The following is a 15,829-nucleotide window of genomic DNA, read 5'->3' on the forward strand; positions in this document are numbered from 1 at the left end:
GTCTTGGCACGCTCTTTTATGCTGTTTTGAGGTTTTTTCAGCCTTTTTTCGGACATGTCATATTTTGACATTTTTACCATACTATAGCCTTGCCTTTTCGGTCATTTTTTCAACTACCATTATTTTGGTGTTTTTGGCTGGTTTTGCAACAAACTATGCTATGGTATGTCTTGGCACGCTCTTTTATGCTGTTTTCAGCTGTTTTCAGCTGTTTTTCGGACATGTCATATTTTGACATTTTTGCCATACTATAGCCTTGCCTTTTCGGTCATTTTTTCAACATGCATTATTTTGTTGGTTTTGGCTGTTTTGCAACAAACTATGCTATGGTATGTCTTGGCACGCTCTTTTATGCTGTTTTGAGGTTTTTTCAGCCTTTCTTCGGACATGTCATATTTTGCCATTTTTGCCATACTATAGCCTTGCCTTTTCGGTCATTTTTTCAACTACCATTATTTTGGTGTTTTTGGCTGGTTTTGCAACAAACTATGCTATGGTATGTCTTGGCACGCTCTTTTATGCTGTTTTCAGCTGTTTTCAGCTGTTTTTCGGACATGTCATATTTTGACATTCATGCCATACTATAGCCTTGCCTTTTCGGTCATTTTTTCAACATGCATTATTTTGTTGGTTTTGGCTGTTTTTGCAACAAACTATGCTATGGTATGTCTTGGCACGCTCTTTTATGCTGTTTTGAGGTTTTTTCAGCCTTTCTTCGGACATGTCATATTTTGCCATTTTTGCCATACTATAGCCTTGCCTTTTCAGTCATTTTTTCAACATGCATTATTTTGGTGTTTTTGGCCGATTTTGCAACAAACTATGCTATGGTGTGTCTTGGCACGCTCTTTTATGCTGTTTTGAGGTTTTTTCAGCCTTTTTTCGGACATGTCATATTTTGACATTTTTGCCATACTATAGCCTTGCCTTTTCGGTCATTTTTTCAACTACCATTATTTTGGTGTTTGTGGCCGATTTTGCAACAAACTATGCTATGGCGTGTCTTGGCACGCTCTTTTATGCTGTTTTGAGGTGTTTTCAGCTGTTTTTTGGACATGTCATATTTTGACATTTTTGCCATACTATAGCCTTGCCTTTTTGGTCATTTTTCAACATGCATTATTTTGGTGTTTTTGGCCGTTTTTGCAACAAACTATGCTATGGCGTGTCTTGGCACGCTCTTTTATGCTGTTTTGAGGTGTTTTCAGCCTTTTTTTGGACATGTCATATTTTGACATTTTTGCCATACTATAGCCTTGCCTTTTCGGTCATTTTTTCAACTACCATTATTTTGGTGTTTTTGGCTGGTTTTGCAACAAACTATGCTATGGTATGTCTTGGCACGCTCTTTTATGCTGTTTTCAGCTGTTTTTAGCCTTTTTCGGACATGTCATATTTTGACATTCATGCCATACTATAGCCTTGCCTTTTTGGTCATTTTTTCAACATGCATTATTTTGTTGTTTTGGCCGTTTTGCAACAAACTATGCTATGGTGTGTCTTGGCACGCTCTTTTATGCTGTTTTGAGGTTTTTCAGCCTTTTTTTGGACATGTCATATTTTGACATTTTTGCCATACTATAGCCTTGCCTTTTCAGTCATTTTTCAACTACCATTATTTTGGTGTTTTGGATGTTTTGCAACAAACTATGCTATGGTATGTCTTGCACGCTTCTTTTATGCTGTTTTCAGGTGTTTTCAGCCTTTTTTTGGACATGTCATATTTTGACATTCATGCCATACTATAGCCTTGCCTTTTTGGTCATTTTTTCAACATGCATTATTTTGTTGTTTTTGGCCGTTTTTGCAACAAACTATGCTATGGTGTGTCTTGGCACGCTCTTTTATGCTGTTTTGAGGTGTTTTCAGCCTTTTTTCGGACATGTCATATTTTGACATTTTTGCCATACTATAGCCTTGCCTTTTGGTCATTTTTTCAACATGCATTATTTTGTTGTTTTTGGCGTTTTGCAACAAACTATGCTATGGTGTCTTTTATGCTGTTTTGAGGTGTTTTCAGCCTTTTTTCGACATGTCATATTTTGACATTTTGCCATACTATAGCCTTGCCTTTTGGTCATTTTTTCAACATGCATTATTTTAGGTGTTTTTGTTTTGCAACAAACTATGCTATGGTGTGTCTTCTTTTATGCTGTTTTGAGGTGTTTTCAGCCTTTTTGACATGTCATATTTTGACATTTTTGCCATACTATAGCCTTGCCTTTTCGGTCATTTTTTCAACTACCATTATTTTGGTGTTTTTGGCTGGTTTTGCAACAAACTATGCTATGGTATGTCTTGGCACGCTCTTTTATGCTGTTTTCAGCTGTTTTTAGCCTTTTTCGGACATGTCATATTTTGACATTCATGCCATACTATAGCCTTGCCTTTTCAGTCATTTTTTCAACATGCATTTTTAGGCTGTTTTTGGATGTTTTTGCAACAAACTATGCTATGGTGTGTCTTGGCACGCTCTTTTATGCTGTTTTGAGGTGTTTTCAGCCTTTTTTCGGACATGTCATATTTTGACATTTTTGCCATACTATAGCCTTGCCTTTTCGATCATTTTTTCAACTGCCATTATTAGGGTGTTTTTGGCTGGTTTTGCAACAAACTATGCTATGGTATGTCTTGGCACACTCTTTTATGCTGTTTTGAGGTGTTTTCAGCTGTTTTTGGGACATGTCATATTTTGACATTTTTGCCATACTATAGCCTTGCCTTTTTGGTCATTTTTTCAACATGCATTATTTTGTTGGTTTTGGCTGTTTTTGCAACAAACTATGCTATGGTATGTCTTGGCACGCTCTTTTATGCTGTTTTGAGGTGTTTTCAGCCTTTTTTCGGACATGTCATATTTTGACATTTTTGCCATACTATAGCCTTGCCTTTTCGGTCATTTTTTCAACTACCATTATTTTGGTGTTTTTGGCTGGTTTTGCAACAAACTATGCTATGGCGTGTCTTGGCACGCTCTTTTATGCTGTTTTCAGCTGTTTTTAGCCTTTTTTGGACATGTCATATTTTGACATTTTTGCCATACTATAGCCTTGCCTTTTTGGTCATTTTTTCAACATGCATTATTTTGTTGTTTTTGGCCGTTTTTGCAACAAACTATGCTATGGTGTGTCTTGGCACGCTCTTTTATGCTGTTTTGAGGTGTTTTCAGCCTTTTTTCGGACATGTCATATTTTGACATTTTTGCCATACTATAGCCTTGCCTTTTCGGTCATTTTTTCAACTACCATTATTTTGGTGTTTTTGGCTGGTTTTGCAACAAACTATGCTATGGTATGTCTTGGCACGCTCTTTTATGCTGTTTTCAGCTGTTTTCAGCTGTTTTTCGGACATGTCATATTTTGACATTCATGCCATACTATAGCCTTGCCTTTTTGGTCATTTTTTCAACATGCATTATTTTGTTGTTTTTGGCCGTTTTTGCAACAAACTATGCTATGGTGTGTCTTGGCACGCTCTTTTATGCTGTTTTGAGGTTTTTTCAGCCTTTTTTCGGACATGTCATATTTTGACATTTTTGCCATGCTATAGCCTTGCCTTTTCGGTCATTTTTTCAACTACCATTATTTTGGTGTTTTTGGCTGGTTTTGCAACAAACTATGCTATGGTATGTCTTGGCACGCTCTTTTATGCTGTTTTCAGCTGTTTTTAGCCTTTTTTCGGACATGTCATATTTTGACATTCATGCCATACTATAGCCTTGCCTTTTTGGTCATTTTTTCAACATGCATTATTTTGTTGTTTTTGGCCGTTTTTGCAACAAACTATGCTATGGCGTGTCTTGGCACGCTCTTTTATGCTGTTTTGAGGTGTTTTCAGCCTTTTTTTTTTGGACATGTCATATTTTGACATTTTTGCCATACTATAGCCTTGCCTTTTCAGTCATTTTTCAACTGCCATTATTAGGGTGTTTTTGGCTGGTTTTGCAACAAACTATGCTATGGTATGTCTTGGCACACTCTTTTATGCTGTTTTGAGGTGTTTTCAGCCTTTTTTCGGACATGTCATATTTTGACATTTTTGCCATACTATAGCCTTGCCGTTTTGGTCATTTTTTCAACTACCATTATTTTGTTGTTTTTGGCCGTTTTTGCAACAAACTATGCTATGGTGTGTCTTGGCACGCTCTTTTATGCTGTTTTCAGCTGTTTTTAGCCTTTTTCGGACATGTCATATTTTGACATTCATGCCATACTATAGCCTTGCCTTTTTGGTCATTTTTTCAACATGCATTATTTTGTTGTTTTTGGCCGTTTTTGCAACAAACTATGCTATGGTGTGTCTTGGCACGCTCTTTTATGCAGTTTTGAGGTGTTTTCAGCCTGTTTTTCGGACATGTCATATTTTGACATTTTTTGCCATACTATAGCCTTGCCTTTTGGTCATTTTTCAACATGCATTATTTTGTTGTTTTGGATGTTTTTGCAACAAACTATGCTATGGCGTGTCTTGGCACGCTCTTTTTATGCTGTTTTCAGCCTTTTTTCGGACATGTCATATTTTGACATTTTTGCCATACTATAGCCTTGCCTTTTCGGTCATTTTTTCAACATGCATTATTTTGGTGTTTTTGGCTGGTTTTGCAACAAACTATGCTATGGTATGTCTTGGCACGCTCTTTTATGCTGTTTTGAGGTGTTTTCAGCCTTTTTCGGACATGTCATATTTTGACATTCATGCCATACTATAGCCTTGCCTTTTCAGTCATTTTTTCAACATGCATTATTAGGCTGTTTTTGGATGTTTTTGCAACAAACTATGCTATGGTGTGTCTTGGCACGCTCTTTTATGCTGTTTTGAGGTGTTTTCAGCCTTTTTTGGGACATGTCATATTTTGACATTTTTGCCATACTATAGCCTTGCCCTTTTGGTCATTTTTTCAACTGCATTATTAGGGTGTTTTTGGCGTTTTGCAACAAACTATGCTATGGTATGTCTTGGCACACTCTTTTATGCTGTTTTGAGGTGTTTTCAGCTGTTTTTGGGACATGTCATATTTTGACATTTTTGCCATACTATAGCCTTGCCTTTTCGGTCATTTTTTCAACATGCATTATTAGGGTGTTTTTGGCTGTTTTGCAACAAACTATGCTATGGTATGTCTTGGCACGCTCTTTTATGCTGTTTTGAGGTGTTTTCAGCCTTTCTTCGGACATGTCATATTTTGACATTTTTGCCATACTATAGCCTTGCCTTTTCGGTCATTTTTTCAACTACCATTATTTTGGTGTTTGTGGCCGATTTTGCAACAAACTATGCTATGGCGTGTCTTGGCACGCTCTTTTATGCTGTTTTGAGGTGTTTTCAGCTGTTTTTTGGACATGTCATATTTTGACATTTTGCCATACTATAGCCTTGCCTTTTGGTCATTTTTTCAACATGCATTATTTTGGTGTTTTTTGGCCGTTTTGCAACAAACTATGCTATGGCGTGTCTTGGCACGCTCTTTTTATGCTGTTTTGAGGTGTTTTCAGCCTTTTTTGGACATGTCATATTTTGACATTTTGCCATACTATAGCCTTGCCTTTTCGGTCATTTTTTCAACTACCATTATTTTGGTGTTTTTGGCTGGTTTTGCAACAAACTATGCTATGGTATGTCTTGGCACGCTCTTTTATGCTGTTTTCAGCTGTTTTCAGCTGTTTTTCGGACATGTCATATTTTGACATTCATGCCATACTATAGCCTTGCCTTTTTGGTCATTTTTTCAACATGCATTATTTTGTTGTTTTTGGCGTTTTGCAACAAACTATGCTATGGTGTGTCTTACGCTCTTTTATGCTGTTTTGAGGTTTTTTCAGCCTTTTTTCGGACATGTCATATTTTGACATTTTGCCATGCTATAGCCTTGCCTTTTTTGTCATTTTTCAACTACCATTATTTTGGTGTTTTTGGCTGGTTTTGCAACAAACTATGCTATGGTATGTCTTACGCTCTTTTATGCTGTTTTCAGCTGTTTTAGCCTTTTTGTCATATTTTGACATTCATGCCATACTATGCCCTTGCCTTTTTGGTCATTTTTCAACATGCATTATTAGGCTGTTTTTGGATGTTTTGCAACAAACTATGCTATGGAGTGTCTTGGCACGCTCTTTTATGCTGTTTTGAGGTGTTTTCAGCTGTTTTTTGGACATGTCATATTTTGACATTTTTGCCATACTATAGCCTTGCCTTTTCGGTCATTTTTTCAACATGCATTATTTTGGTGTTTTTGGCTGGTTTTGCAACAAACTATGCTATGGTGTGTCTTGGCACGCTCTTTTATGCAGTTTTGAGGTGTTTTCAGCTGTTTTTTGGACATGTCATATTTTGACATTTTTGCCATACTATAGCCTTGCCCTTTTGGTCATTTTTTCAACTACCATTACTAGGGTGTTTTTGGACGTTTTTGCAACAAACTATGCTATGGTATGTCTTGGCACGCTCTTTTATGCTGTTTTGACGTGTTTTCAGCTGTTTTTGGGACATGTCATATTTTGACATTCATGCCATACTATAGCCTTGCCTTTTTGGTCATTTTTTCAACATGCATTATTTTGTTGTTTTTGGCCGTTTTTGCAACAAACTATGCTATGGTGTGTCTTGGCACGCTCTTTTATGCTGTTTTGAGGTGTTTTCAGCCTTTTTTCGGACATGTCATATTTTGACATTTTTGCCATACTATAGCCTTGCCTTTTCGGTCATTTTTTCAACATGCATTATTAGGGTGTTTTTGGCTGGTTTTGCAACAAACTATGCTATGGTATGTCTTGGCACACTCTTTTATGCTGTTTTGAGGTGTTTTCAGCCCTTTTTCGGACATGTCATATTTTGACATTTTTGCCATACTATAGCCTTGCCCTTTTGGTCATTTTTTCAACATGCATTATTAGGGTGTTTTTGGACGTTTTTGCAACAAACTATGCTATGGTATGTCTTGGCACACTCTTTTATGCTGTTTTGAGGTGTTTTCAGCTGTTTTTGGGACATGTCATATTTTGACATTTTTGCCATACTATAGCCTTGCCTTTTCGGTCATTTTTTCAACTACCATTATTTTGGTGTTTTTGGCTGGTTTTGCAACAAACTATGCTATGGTGTGTCTTGTCACGCTCTTTTATGCTGTTTTCAGCTGTTTTTAGCCTTTTTTCGAACATGTCATATTTTGACGTTTTTGCCATACTATAGCCTTGCCTTTTCAGTCATTTTTTCAACATGCATTATTAGGCTGTTTTTGGATGTTTTTGCAACAAACTATGCTATGGTGTGTCTTGGCACGCTCTTTTATGCAGTTTTGAGGTGTTTTCAGCTGTTTTTTGGACATGTCATATTTTGACATTTTTGCCATACTATAGCCTTGCCCTTTTGGTCATTTTTTCAACTGCCATTACTAGGGTGTTTTTGGACGTTTTTGCAACAAACTATGCTATGGTATGTCTTGGCACGCTCTTTTATGCTGTTTTGACGTGTTTTCAGCTGTTTTTGGGACATGTCATATTTTGACATTCATGCCATACTATAGCCTTGCCTTTTTGGTCATTTTTTCAACATGCATTATTTTGTTGTTTTTGGCCGTTTTTGCAACAAACTATGCTATGGTGTGTCTTGGCACGCTCTTTTATGCTGTTTTGAGGTGTTTTCAGCCTTTTTTCGGACATGTCATATTTTGACATTTTTGCCATACTATAGCCTTGCCTTTTCAGTCATTTTTTCAACATGCATTTTTAGGCTGTTTTTGGACGTTTTTGCAACAAACTATGCTATGGTGTGTCTTGGCACACTCTTTTATGCTGTTTTGAGGTGTTTTCAGCTGTTTTTGGGACATGTCATATTTTGACATTTTTGCCATACTATAGCCTTGCCTTTTCGGTCATTTTTTCAACATGCATTATTAGGGTGTTTTTGGCTGGTTTTGCAACAAACTATGCTATGGTATGTCTTGGCACACTCTTTTATGCTGTTTTGAGGTGTTTTCAGCCTTTTTTCGGACATGTCATATTTTGACATTTTTGCCATACTATAGCCTTGCCTTTTCGGTCATTTTTTCAACATGCATTATTTTGGTGTTTTTGGCCGATTTTGCAACAAACTATGCTATGGTGTGTCTTGTCACGCTCTTTTATGCTGTTTTGAGGTTTTTTCAGCCTTTTTTCGGACATGTCATATTTTGACATTTTTGCCATACTATAGCCTTGCCTTTTCGGTCATTTTTTCAACTACCATTATTTTGGTGTTTTTGGCTGGTTTTGCAACAAACTATGCTATGGTATGTCTTGGCACGCTCTTTTATGCTGTTTTCAGCTGTTTTTAGCCTTTTTTCGGACATGTCATATTTTGACATTTTTGCCATACTATAGCCTTGCCTTTTTGGTCATTTTTTCAACATGCATTATTTTGTTGTTTTTGGCCGTTTTTGCAACAAACTATGCTATGGCGTGTCTTGGCACGCTCTTTTATGCTGTTTTGAGGTGTTTTCAGCCTTTTTTTGGACGTCATATTTTGACGTTTTTGCCATACTATAGCCTTGCCTTTTCAGTCATTTTTTCAACATGCATTATTAGGCTGTTTTTGGATGTTTTTGCAACAAACTATGCTATGGTGTGTCTTGGCACGCTCTTTTATGCAGTTTTGAGGTGTTTTCAGCTGTTTTTTGGACATGTCATATTTTGACATTTTTGCCATACTATAGCCTTGCCTTTTTGGTCATTTTTTCAACATGCATTATTTTGTTGTTTTTGGCCGTTTTTGCAACAAACTATGCTATGGTGTGTCTTGGCACGCTCTTTTATGCAGTTTTGAGGTGTTTTCAGCTGTTTTTTGGACATGTCATATTTTGACATTTTTGCCATACTATAGCCTTGCCCTTTTGGTCATTTTTTCAACTACCATTACTAGGGTGTTTTTGGACGTTTTTGCAACAAACTATGCTATGGTATGTCTTGGCACGCTCTTTTATGCTGTTTTGACGTGTTTTCAGCTGTTTTTGGGACATGTCATATTTTGACATTTTTGCCATACTATAGCCTTGCCTTTTCGGTCATTTTTTCAACATGCATTATTTTGGTGTTTTTGGCCGATTTTGCAACAAACTATGCTATGGTGTGTCTTGTCACGCTCTTTTATGCTGTTTTGAGGTTTTTTCAGCCTTTTTTCGGACATGTCATATTTTGACATTTTTGCCATACTATAGCCTTGCCTTTTCGGTCATTTTTTCAACTACCATTATTTTGGTGTTTTTGGCTGGTTTTGCAACAAACTATGCTATGGTATGTCTTGGCACGCTCTTTTATGCTGTTTTCAGCTGTTTTTAGCCTTTTTTCGGACATGTCATATTTTGACATTTTTGCCATACTATAGCCTTGCCTTTTTGGTCATTTTTTCAACATGCATTATTTTGTTGTTTTTGGCCGTTTTTGCAACAAACTATGCTATGGCGTGTCTTGGCACGCTCTTTTATGCTGTTTTGAGGTGTTTTCAGCCTTTTTTTGGACATGTCATATTTTGACGTTTTTGCCATACTATAGCCTTGCCTTTTCAGTCATTTTTTCAACATGCATTATTAGGCTGTTTTTGGATGTTTTTGCAACAAACTATGCTATGGTGTGTCTTGGCACGCTCTTTTATGCAGTTTTGAGGTGTTTTCAGCTGTTTTTTGGACATGTCATATTTTGACATTTTTGCCATACTATAGCCTTGCTTTTTCGGTCATTTTTTCAACTACCATTATTTTGTTGTTTTTGGCCGTTTTTGCAACAAACTATGCTATGGCGTGTCTTGGCACGCTCTTTTATGCTGTTTTCAGCTGTTTTTAGCCTTTTTCGGACATGTCATATTTTGACATTCATGCCATACTATAGCCTTGCCTTTTTGGTCATTTTTTCAACATGCATTATTTTGTTGTTTTTGGCCGTTTTTGCAACAAACTATGCTATGGTGTGTCTTGGCACGCTCTTTTATGCAGTTTTGAGGTGTTTTCAGCTGTTTTTTGGACATGTCATATTTTGACATTTTTGCCATACTATAGCCTTGCCCTTTTGGTCATTTTTTCAACTACCATTACTAGGGTGTTTTTGGACGTTTTTGCAACAAACTATGCTATGGTATGTCTTGGCACGCTCTTTTATGCTGTTTTGACGTGTTTTCAGCTGTTTTTGGGACATGTCATATTTTGACATTTTTGCCATACTATAGCCTTGCCTTTTCGGTCATTTTTTCAACATGCATTATTTTGGTGTTTTTGGCCGATTTTGCAACAAACTATGCTATGGTGTGTCTTGTCACGCTCTTTTATGCTGTTTTGAGGTTTTTTCAGCCTTTTTTCGGACATGTCATATTTTGACATTTTTGCCATACTATAGCCTTGCCTTTTCGGTCATTTTTTCAACTACCATTATTTTGGTGTTTTTGGCTGGTTTTGCAACAAACTATGCTATGGTATGTCTTGGCACGCTCTTTTATGCTGTTTTCAGCTGTTTTTAGCCTTTTTTCGGACATGTCATATTTTGACATTTTTGCCATACTATAGCCTTGCCTTTTTGGTCATTTTTTCAACATGCATTATTTTGTTGTTTTTGGCCGTTTTTGCAACAAACTATGCTATGGCGTGTCTTGGCACGCTCTTTTATGCTGTTTTGAGGTGTTTTCAGCCTTTTTTTGGACATGTCATATTTTGACGTTTTTGCCATACTATAGCCTTGCCTTTTTGGTCATTTTTTCAACTACCATTATTTTGTTGTTTTTGGCCGTTTTTGCAACAAACTATGCTATGGCGTGTCTTGGCACGCTCTTTTATGCTGTTTTCAGCTGTTTTTAGCCTTTTTCGGACATGTCATATTTTGACATTCATGCCATACTATAGCCTTGCCTTTTTGGTCATTTTTTCAACATGCATTATTTTGTTGTTTTTGGCCGTTTTTGCAACAAACTATGCTATGGTATGTCTTGGCACGCTCTTTTATGCTGTTTTGACGTGTTTTCAGCTGTTTTTGGGACATGTCATATTTTGACGTCTTTGCCATACTATAGCCTTGCCTTTTCGGTCATTTTTTCAACTACCATTATTTTGGTGTTTTTGGTCATTTTTGCAACAAACTATGCTATGGTGTGTCTTGGCATGCTCTTTTATGCTGTTTTGAGGTGTTTTCAGCTATTTTTGGGACATGTCATATTTTGACATTTTTGCCATACTATAGCCTTGCCTTTTTGGTCATTTTTTCAACTACCATTATTTTGGTGTTTGTGGCCGTTTTTGCAACAATCTATGCTATGGCGTGTCTTGGCACGCTCTTTTATGCTGTTTTCAGCCTTTTTTCGGACATGTCATATTTTGACATTTTTGCCTTGCCTTTTCGGTCATTTTTTCAACATGCATTATTAGGGTTTATTATAAAAGCAGTTTATTAATTTGGATGTGAGCAAGCCACAATACAAAAACACAAAAAATACCTCAACAATCCCTAAACTTACCCAACAGAAAAAAAGTCAAATAAGATACAGGTCTCTTTCCTCATCTCCCTACGTAAAAACGCATTTGATGAAAGAAAAAGGGCTACTCACTTGTAATACTGCTTAAACAACGTGCTTAATCATTCACAGTAACTAAGCAAAAACAATATTTATACAAGTAAAGAGGTAAAATATAACAATGAAGGCCAAAAAGGCATTGATGAGTCCCAAATCACAAAACACAGAACTGCAGAGAAAACACGCAATCACTGGCTCTGTTGAGAGGAGAAGGCAGGAAGGGAAGAGCTGTAGGTATCCTCGGTTTAAAAGCCCTCCAATCCCAGAAGGCGCCACTCCTACAGCAGCCAAGCCCTCCAGACCTCAAATGGCAGCACTCCACCTGTCACACCACACCACCCATATAAGGACACAATCCACACACACACACACACACACGCACACACACACAGGGGGGAAGAAAAACACAGGGACACTAAAACATTGTGTCATGAAGTTTGTAGTGTTTTTTTGACATTCTATGCTATGACGTGTCTCTGCACTCTATTTTTGAGGTGTTTTCAGCTGTTTTTTGGACATGTCATAATTTGACATTTTTGCCATACTATAGCCTTGCCTTTTGTGTCATTTTTTCAACTACCATTATTCGGGTGTTTTTGGCCGTTTTTGCAACAAACTATGCTATGGTGTGTCTTGGCACACTCTTTTATGCTCTTTTGTAATGTTTTCAGCTGTTTTTCGGACATGTCATATTTTGACATTTTTGCCATACTATAGCCTTGCCTTTTTTGTCATTTTTTCAACTACCATATTTTTGGTGTTTTGGGCCGTTTTTGCAACAAACTATGCTATGGTGTGTCTTGGCACACTCTTTCATGCTGTTCTGAGGTGTTTTCAGCTGTTTTTGGGACATGTCATATTTTGACATTTTTGCCATACTATAGCCTTGCCTTTTCGGTCATTTTTTCAACTACCATTATTTTGGTGTTTTTGGTCGTTTTTGCAACAAACTATGCTATGGTATGTCTTGGCACACTCTTTTATGCTCTTTTGTAATGTTTTCAGCTGTTTTTCGGACATGTCATATTTTGACATTCATGCCATACTATAGCCTTGCCTTTTTTGTCATTTTTTCAACTACCATATTTTTGGTGTTTTGGGCCGTTTTTGCAACAAACTATGCTATGGTGTGTCTTGGCACGTCCTTTTATGCTGTTTTGAGGTTTTTTCAGCTGTTTGTGGGACATGCCATATTTTGACATTTTTGCCATACTATAGCCTTGCCTTTTTTGTCATTTTTTCAACTACCATTATTAGGGTGTTTTTGGCTATTTTTGCAACATTGTCTGCTATGACATGTCTCAGCATGCTATTTTAAGCAGTTTTCAGTTTTTTGGACATGTCATATTTTTACATTTTTCACCATTTTTCAAAAAAATAGCTGAATACCACATACACTGGCATGTTGAGACACTTCATAATATAGCATGTCGGAAAAATGACCAAAGAAGTCATACACAGTTTTTCCCACAGATCTATAAATAACCCAACGCTGTTTTAATACAACTCATATAACTATAAAAATATATTTTTTGATTATTCTGTGAAATTTTTAGAGCATTCAATCTCTTTTAGCGCAACCAAAAATAACTGTATTTCAAAGTAAATGTGTGTTAGAATGTCAGTCTTGCTGGTAGTGGAGCTTGTGTTCTTCTATCGCTTCAGCACCGCGTGCGCGACGACAAGATGCCTCTGGCTCACATCGCCATTGCAGTGGAGGCAGTTGGATGGTCACACCCGGACACCATCCCCCTCATGGTGGCTAACACACTCATCGGGAACTGGGACCGCTCGTTTGGTGGAGGCGTGGTGAGTACACATGAAACCTGAAATTATTTTCACAAGAGTCAATATGGAAAATGTTAAAATTCTGAAACACATTTGGTCAGAAAATGATCGAGCCCTTAAGTTGCTGCGCAAAGATGTTTGTTTTTAGCGACGGTAGTTTTATAACTAACATAAAACAGCAAGCACACACCCTGTTACCGTCTCTCCTGTGAACCCAGAATCTGTCCAGTAAACTGGCTCAGATGGCCTGTCAGGGGAACCTGTGCCACAGCTTCCAGTCCTTCAACACGTGCTACACAGACACGGGCCTGTGGGGGCTCTACATGGTGTGCGAGCCCGGCACCATCAGCGACATGATGCACTTCACTCAGATGGAATGGTGAGGACACACATCAGATAAACTCAAATGATTCACTTCAACCATCCATGTCTGCCTCCAGGTGGGATGATCAATCTTTTCTCTTCTCAGGATGTCTCTTTGCACGAGTGTGACGGAGAGCGAGGTGGCACGGGCCAAAAACCTGCTCAAGACCAACATGCTCCTGCATCTGGACGGTGAGTGTGTGTGGCAGCAGGCCGCACCGGTGATCACTGAAACATAAAGTAGCTCTTCTTTTTTTACTGGCGTCAGCTTGTCTCAGGCTCCACCCCCATCTGCGAGGACATCGGCAGACAGATGCTGTGCTACAGCCGCAGGATCCCTCTACACGAGCTGGAGGCCAGAATCGACGTGAGTGGATACAGTCCAAAGTTTCAATCATGATTTTAAACTCCAGATCTCAACTATTGTTACATTTCCAGGCTTTACAAAGCCCATGAAACGGAACTGTACAATGTTGTGTTGGTAACTTTTGCTGCAGCTGTAGGCATAAAAACGTCAGAGATTTTTAAGTATTCCTACACCTCCTGATAAATTAGCCGGCCTTTCTTTCCCTCGCTGACATCTCATTGGTTAACACTTTAGAAAGATTGTCACCGTGCCAACATCCTGTTTAACTGACATATCGCTGCTGTGTGGCACAAACCTCTGGTCTCCAAAATTGCTATTTTTTAGCTATTTAAAAAAAAACAAACACATATTTTAAAAGGATCCATTGGAGAGAGGTGGTTTAGTCACAAGTTTTTAAAAATACATTTTATTAGTTGAGAAGTGGTAAAACCCACTGATAAAATTAGAGGGGGACCAATTGCATTTAAAAAAAAAAAAAGAAAGAAAAAAGAAAATGTGGAGATATGAAGTTTGCGTGCGACAATATATATCAGAAAATCAGAAAATGTTTTTTTTTAAATAGATTTTTAGGGGAATTTAGAATAATAATAAAAAAAGATGAGACGCTGTTTGAATCGTTGTTTAAAACTATTTTTGTCCGTCAACAGGCTATCGATGCTGCGACCATTAAGGACGTGTGCACCAAATACATCTACAATAAGGCTCCAGCCATCGCAGCAGTTGGTACGTTGTTTTTTTTTTCCTAATGGTTTTGAAGTAAACAAATATTAGAAAAACTTACGCACAGTTTAAGCTAATCTGCTCAGTATGTAGTGTCTGAGTGTCCCTGAGCTCATGGAGGACACTTTAAAGGAACAGTTCAGATTTTGTAAGTTGGGTTGCATGACAGATTTCTCCGCGGTCAGTGTATCATTTACAATATCCTGCTGTTGACAGAGCAGCTGCAAACCACAAAAAGATCAATTTCAGTTTCACTGTACACCAAATTTTCACCGTTTTACCACACTGATGGCTGTTCGATGGGCTAATGAAGTTATTATTTATGCTCCTTTTAAGGCAAGACTCCATTGACAAAACAGTCATTTAACCTGCAAACACAGGAGCGGCTGCTTTACTGCTGCCTCTAACAGCTACTGACGGGGTTTGTACAGTCGTGACAGACCTGGAAAAAGTCATGGAATTTTGTTTTACAAAACTGTAGTAACATATGACGTATTTAACTACAGTCACATTTGAAAATCCAACAATCTTTTCTGTTTTTACAGTTTCTGGCTGTGATAAAGGGTAATTTTGGTGATTTTTAAGGAGAACAAACTCACAGCAAGTTTTCTTTAAAATGTAAAGAAATAAAATTGTCTTTAAAATGTGCAATAAAAAACAACAGATAAGCATCAATGGTCTTGAAATTTTGCCTCAAAGTCATGGAAATGTATTGGTTGAAAAATGTGTAAGAAAACTGTATTGAGGTTGAGTTATTAACCCTTTAAAACGCCAAAGTCACACAATAACACAAACAAACTGATGAAGGCAGCAGTAGAAGAGTAAAGTAAAATCACTGTTTTTCAGCGGCGTTTGGTGGCTTTTAAGAGCACGTACGTCGCAGTGAGGTAAAGCTGTGAAAACATTTTAAACAGAGCGGACACTTGAACTGATATTCTTGTAGGTGGGCAGGGATTAATAAAACACTGTACTCAGCAAAGTACTGGCTGAGCTCTGTGAACACCTTCAGACAGACTGTAAACAAAAACACCTCCAGCATTTACAGCAGGTGGATAGTTTCTGTGATGTCGC

The 15,829-nt window shown here is 37.6% G+C and overlaps 1 protein-coding gene across 2 annotated transcripts in view; it reads left to right on the forward strand.

The window, feature by feature from the left end:
• The window catches only part of pmpcb (peptidase, mitochondrial processing subunit beta), a 34,626-nt gene that overhangs the window by 18,413 nt on the left and 384 nt on the right, over window positions 1-15,829 (forward strand). Inside the window, exons 8-13 of one of the 2 annotated variants that reach the window (XM_088072901.1) lie at window positions 13,186-13,329; window positions 13,527-13,687; window positions 13,778-13,863; window positions 13,950-14,038; window positions 14,686-14,761; window positions 15,095-15,437. In XM_088072901.1, coding sequence (XP_087929027.1) covers window positions 13,186-13,329; window positions 13,527-13,687; window positions 13,778-13,863; window positions 13,950-14,038; window positions 14,686-14,761; window positions 15,095-15,165 — 627 coding nt within the window. In that variant the 3' untranslated portion in view covers window positions 15,166-15,437. Of the gene's footprint in view, window positions 1-13,185; window positions 13,330-13,526; window positions 13,688-13,777; window positions 13,864-13,949; window positions 14,039-14,685; window positions 14,762-15,094; window positions 15,438-15,829 lie in introns of those variants that run through there. The other variant, XM_088072902.1, reaches the window with a different exon arrangement.

This window comes from Plectropomus leopardus, chromosome 22, assembly GCF_026936395.1.
Source record: "Plectropomus leopardus strain MGB_pleo_1.0 chromosome 22, ASM2693639v1, whole genome shotgun sequence".
Taxonomy (NCBI): domain Eukaryota; kingdom Metazoa; phylum Chordata; class Actinopteri; order Perciformes; family Serranidae; genus Plectropomus; species Plectropomus leopardus.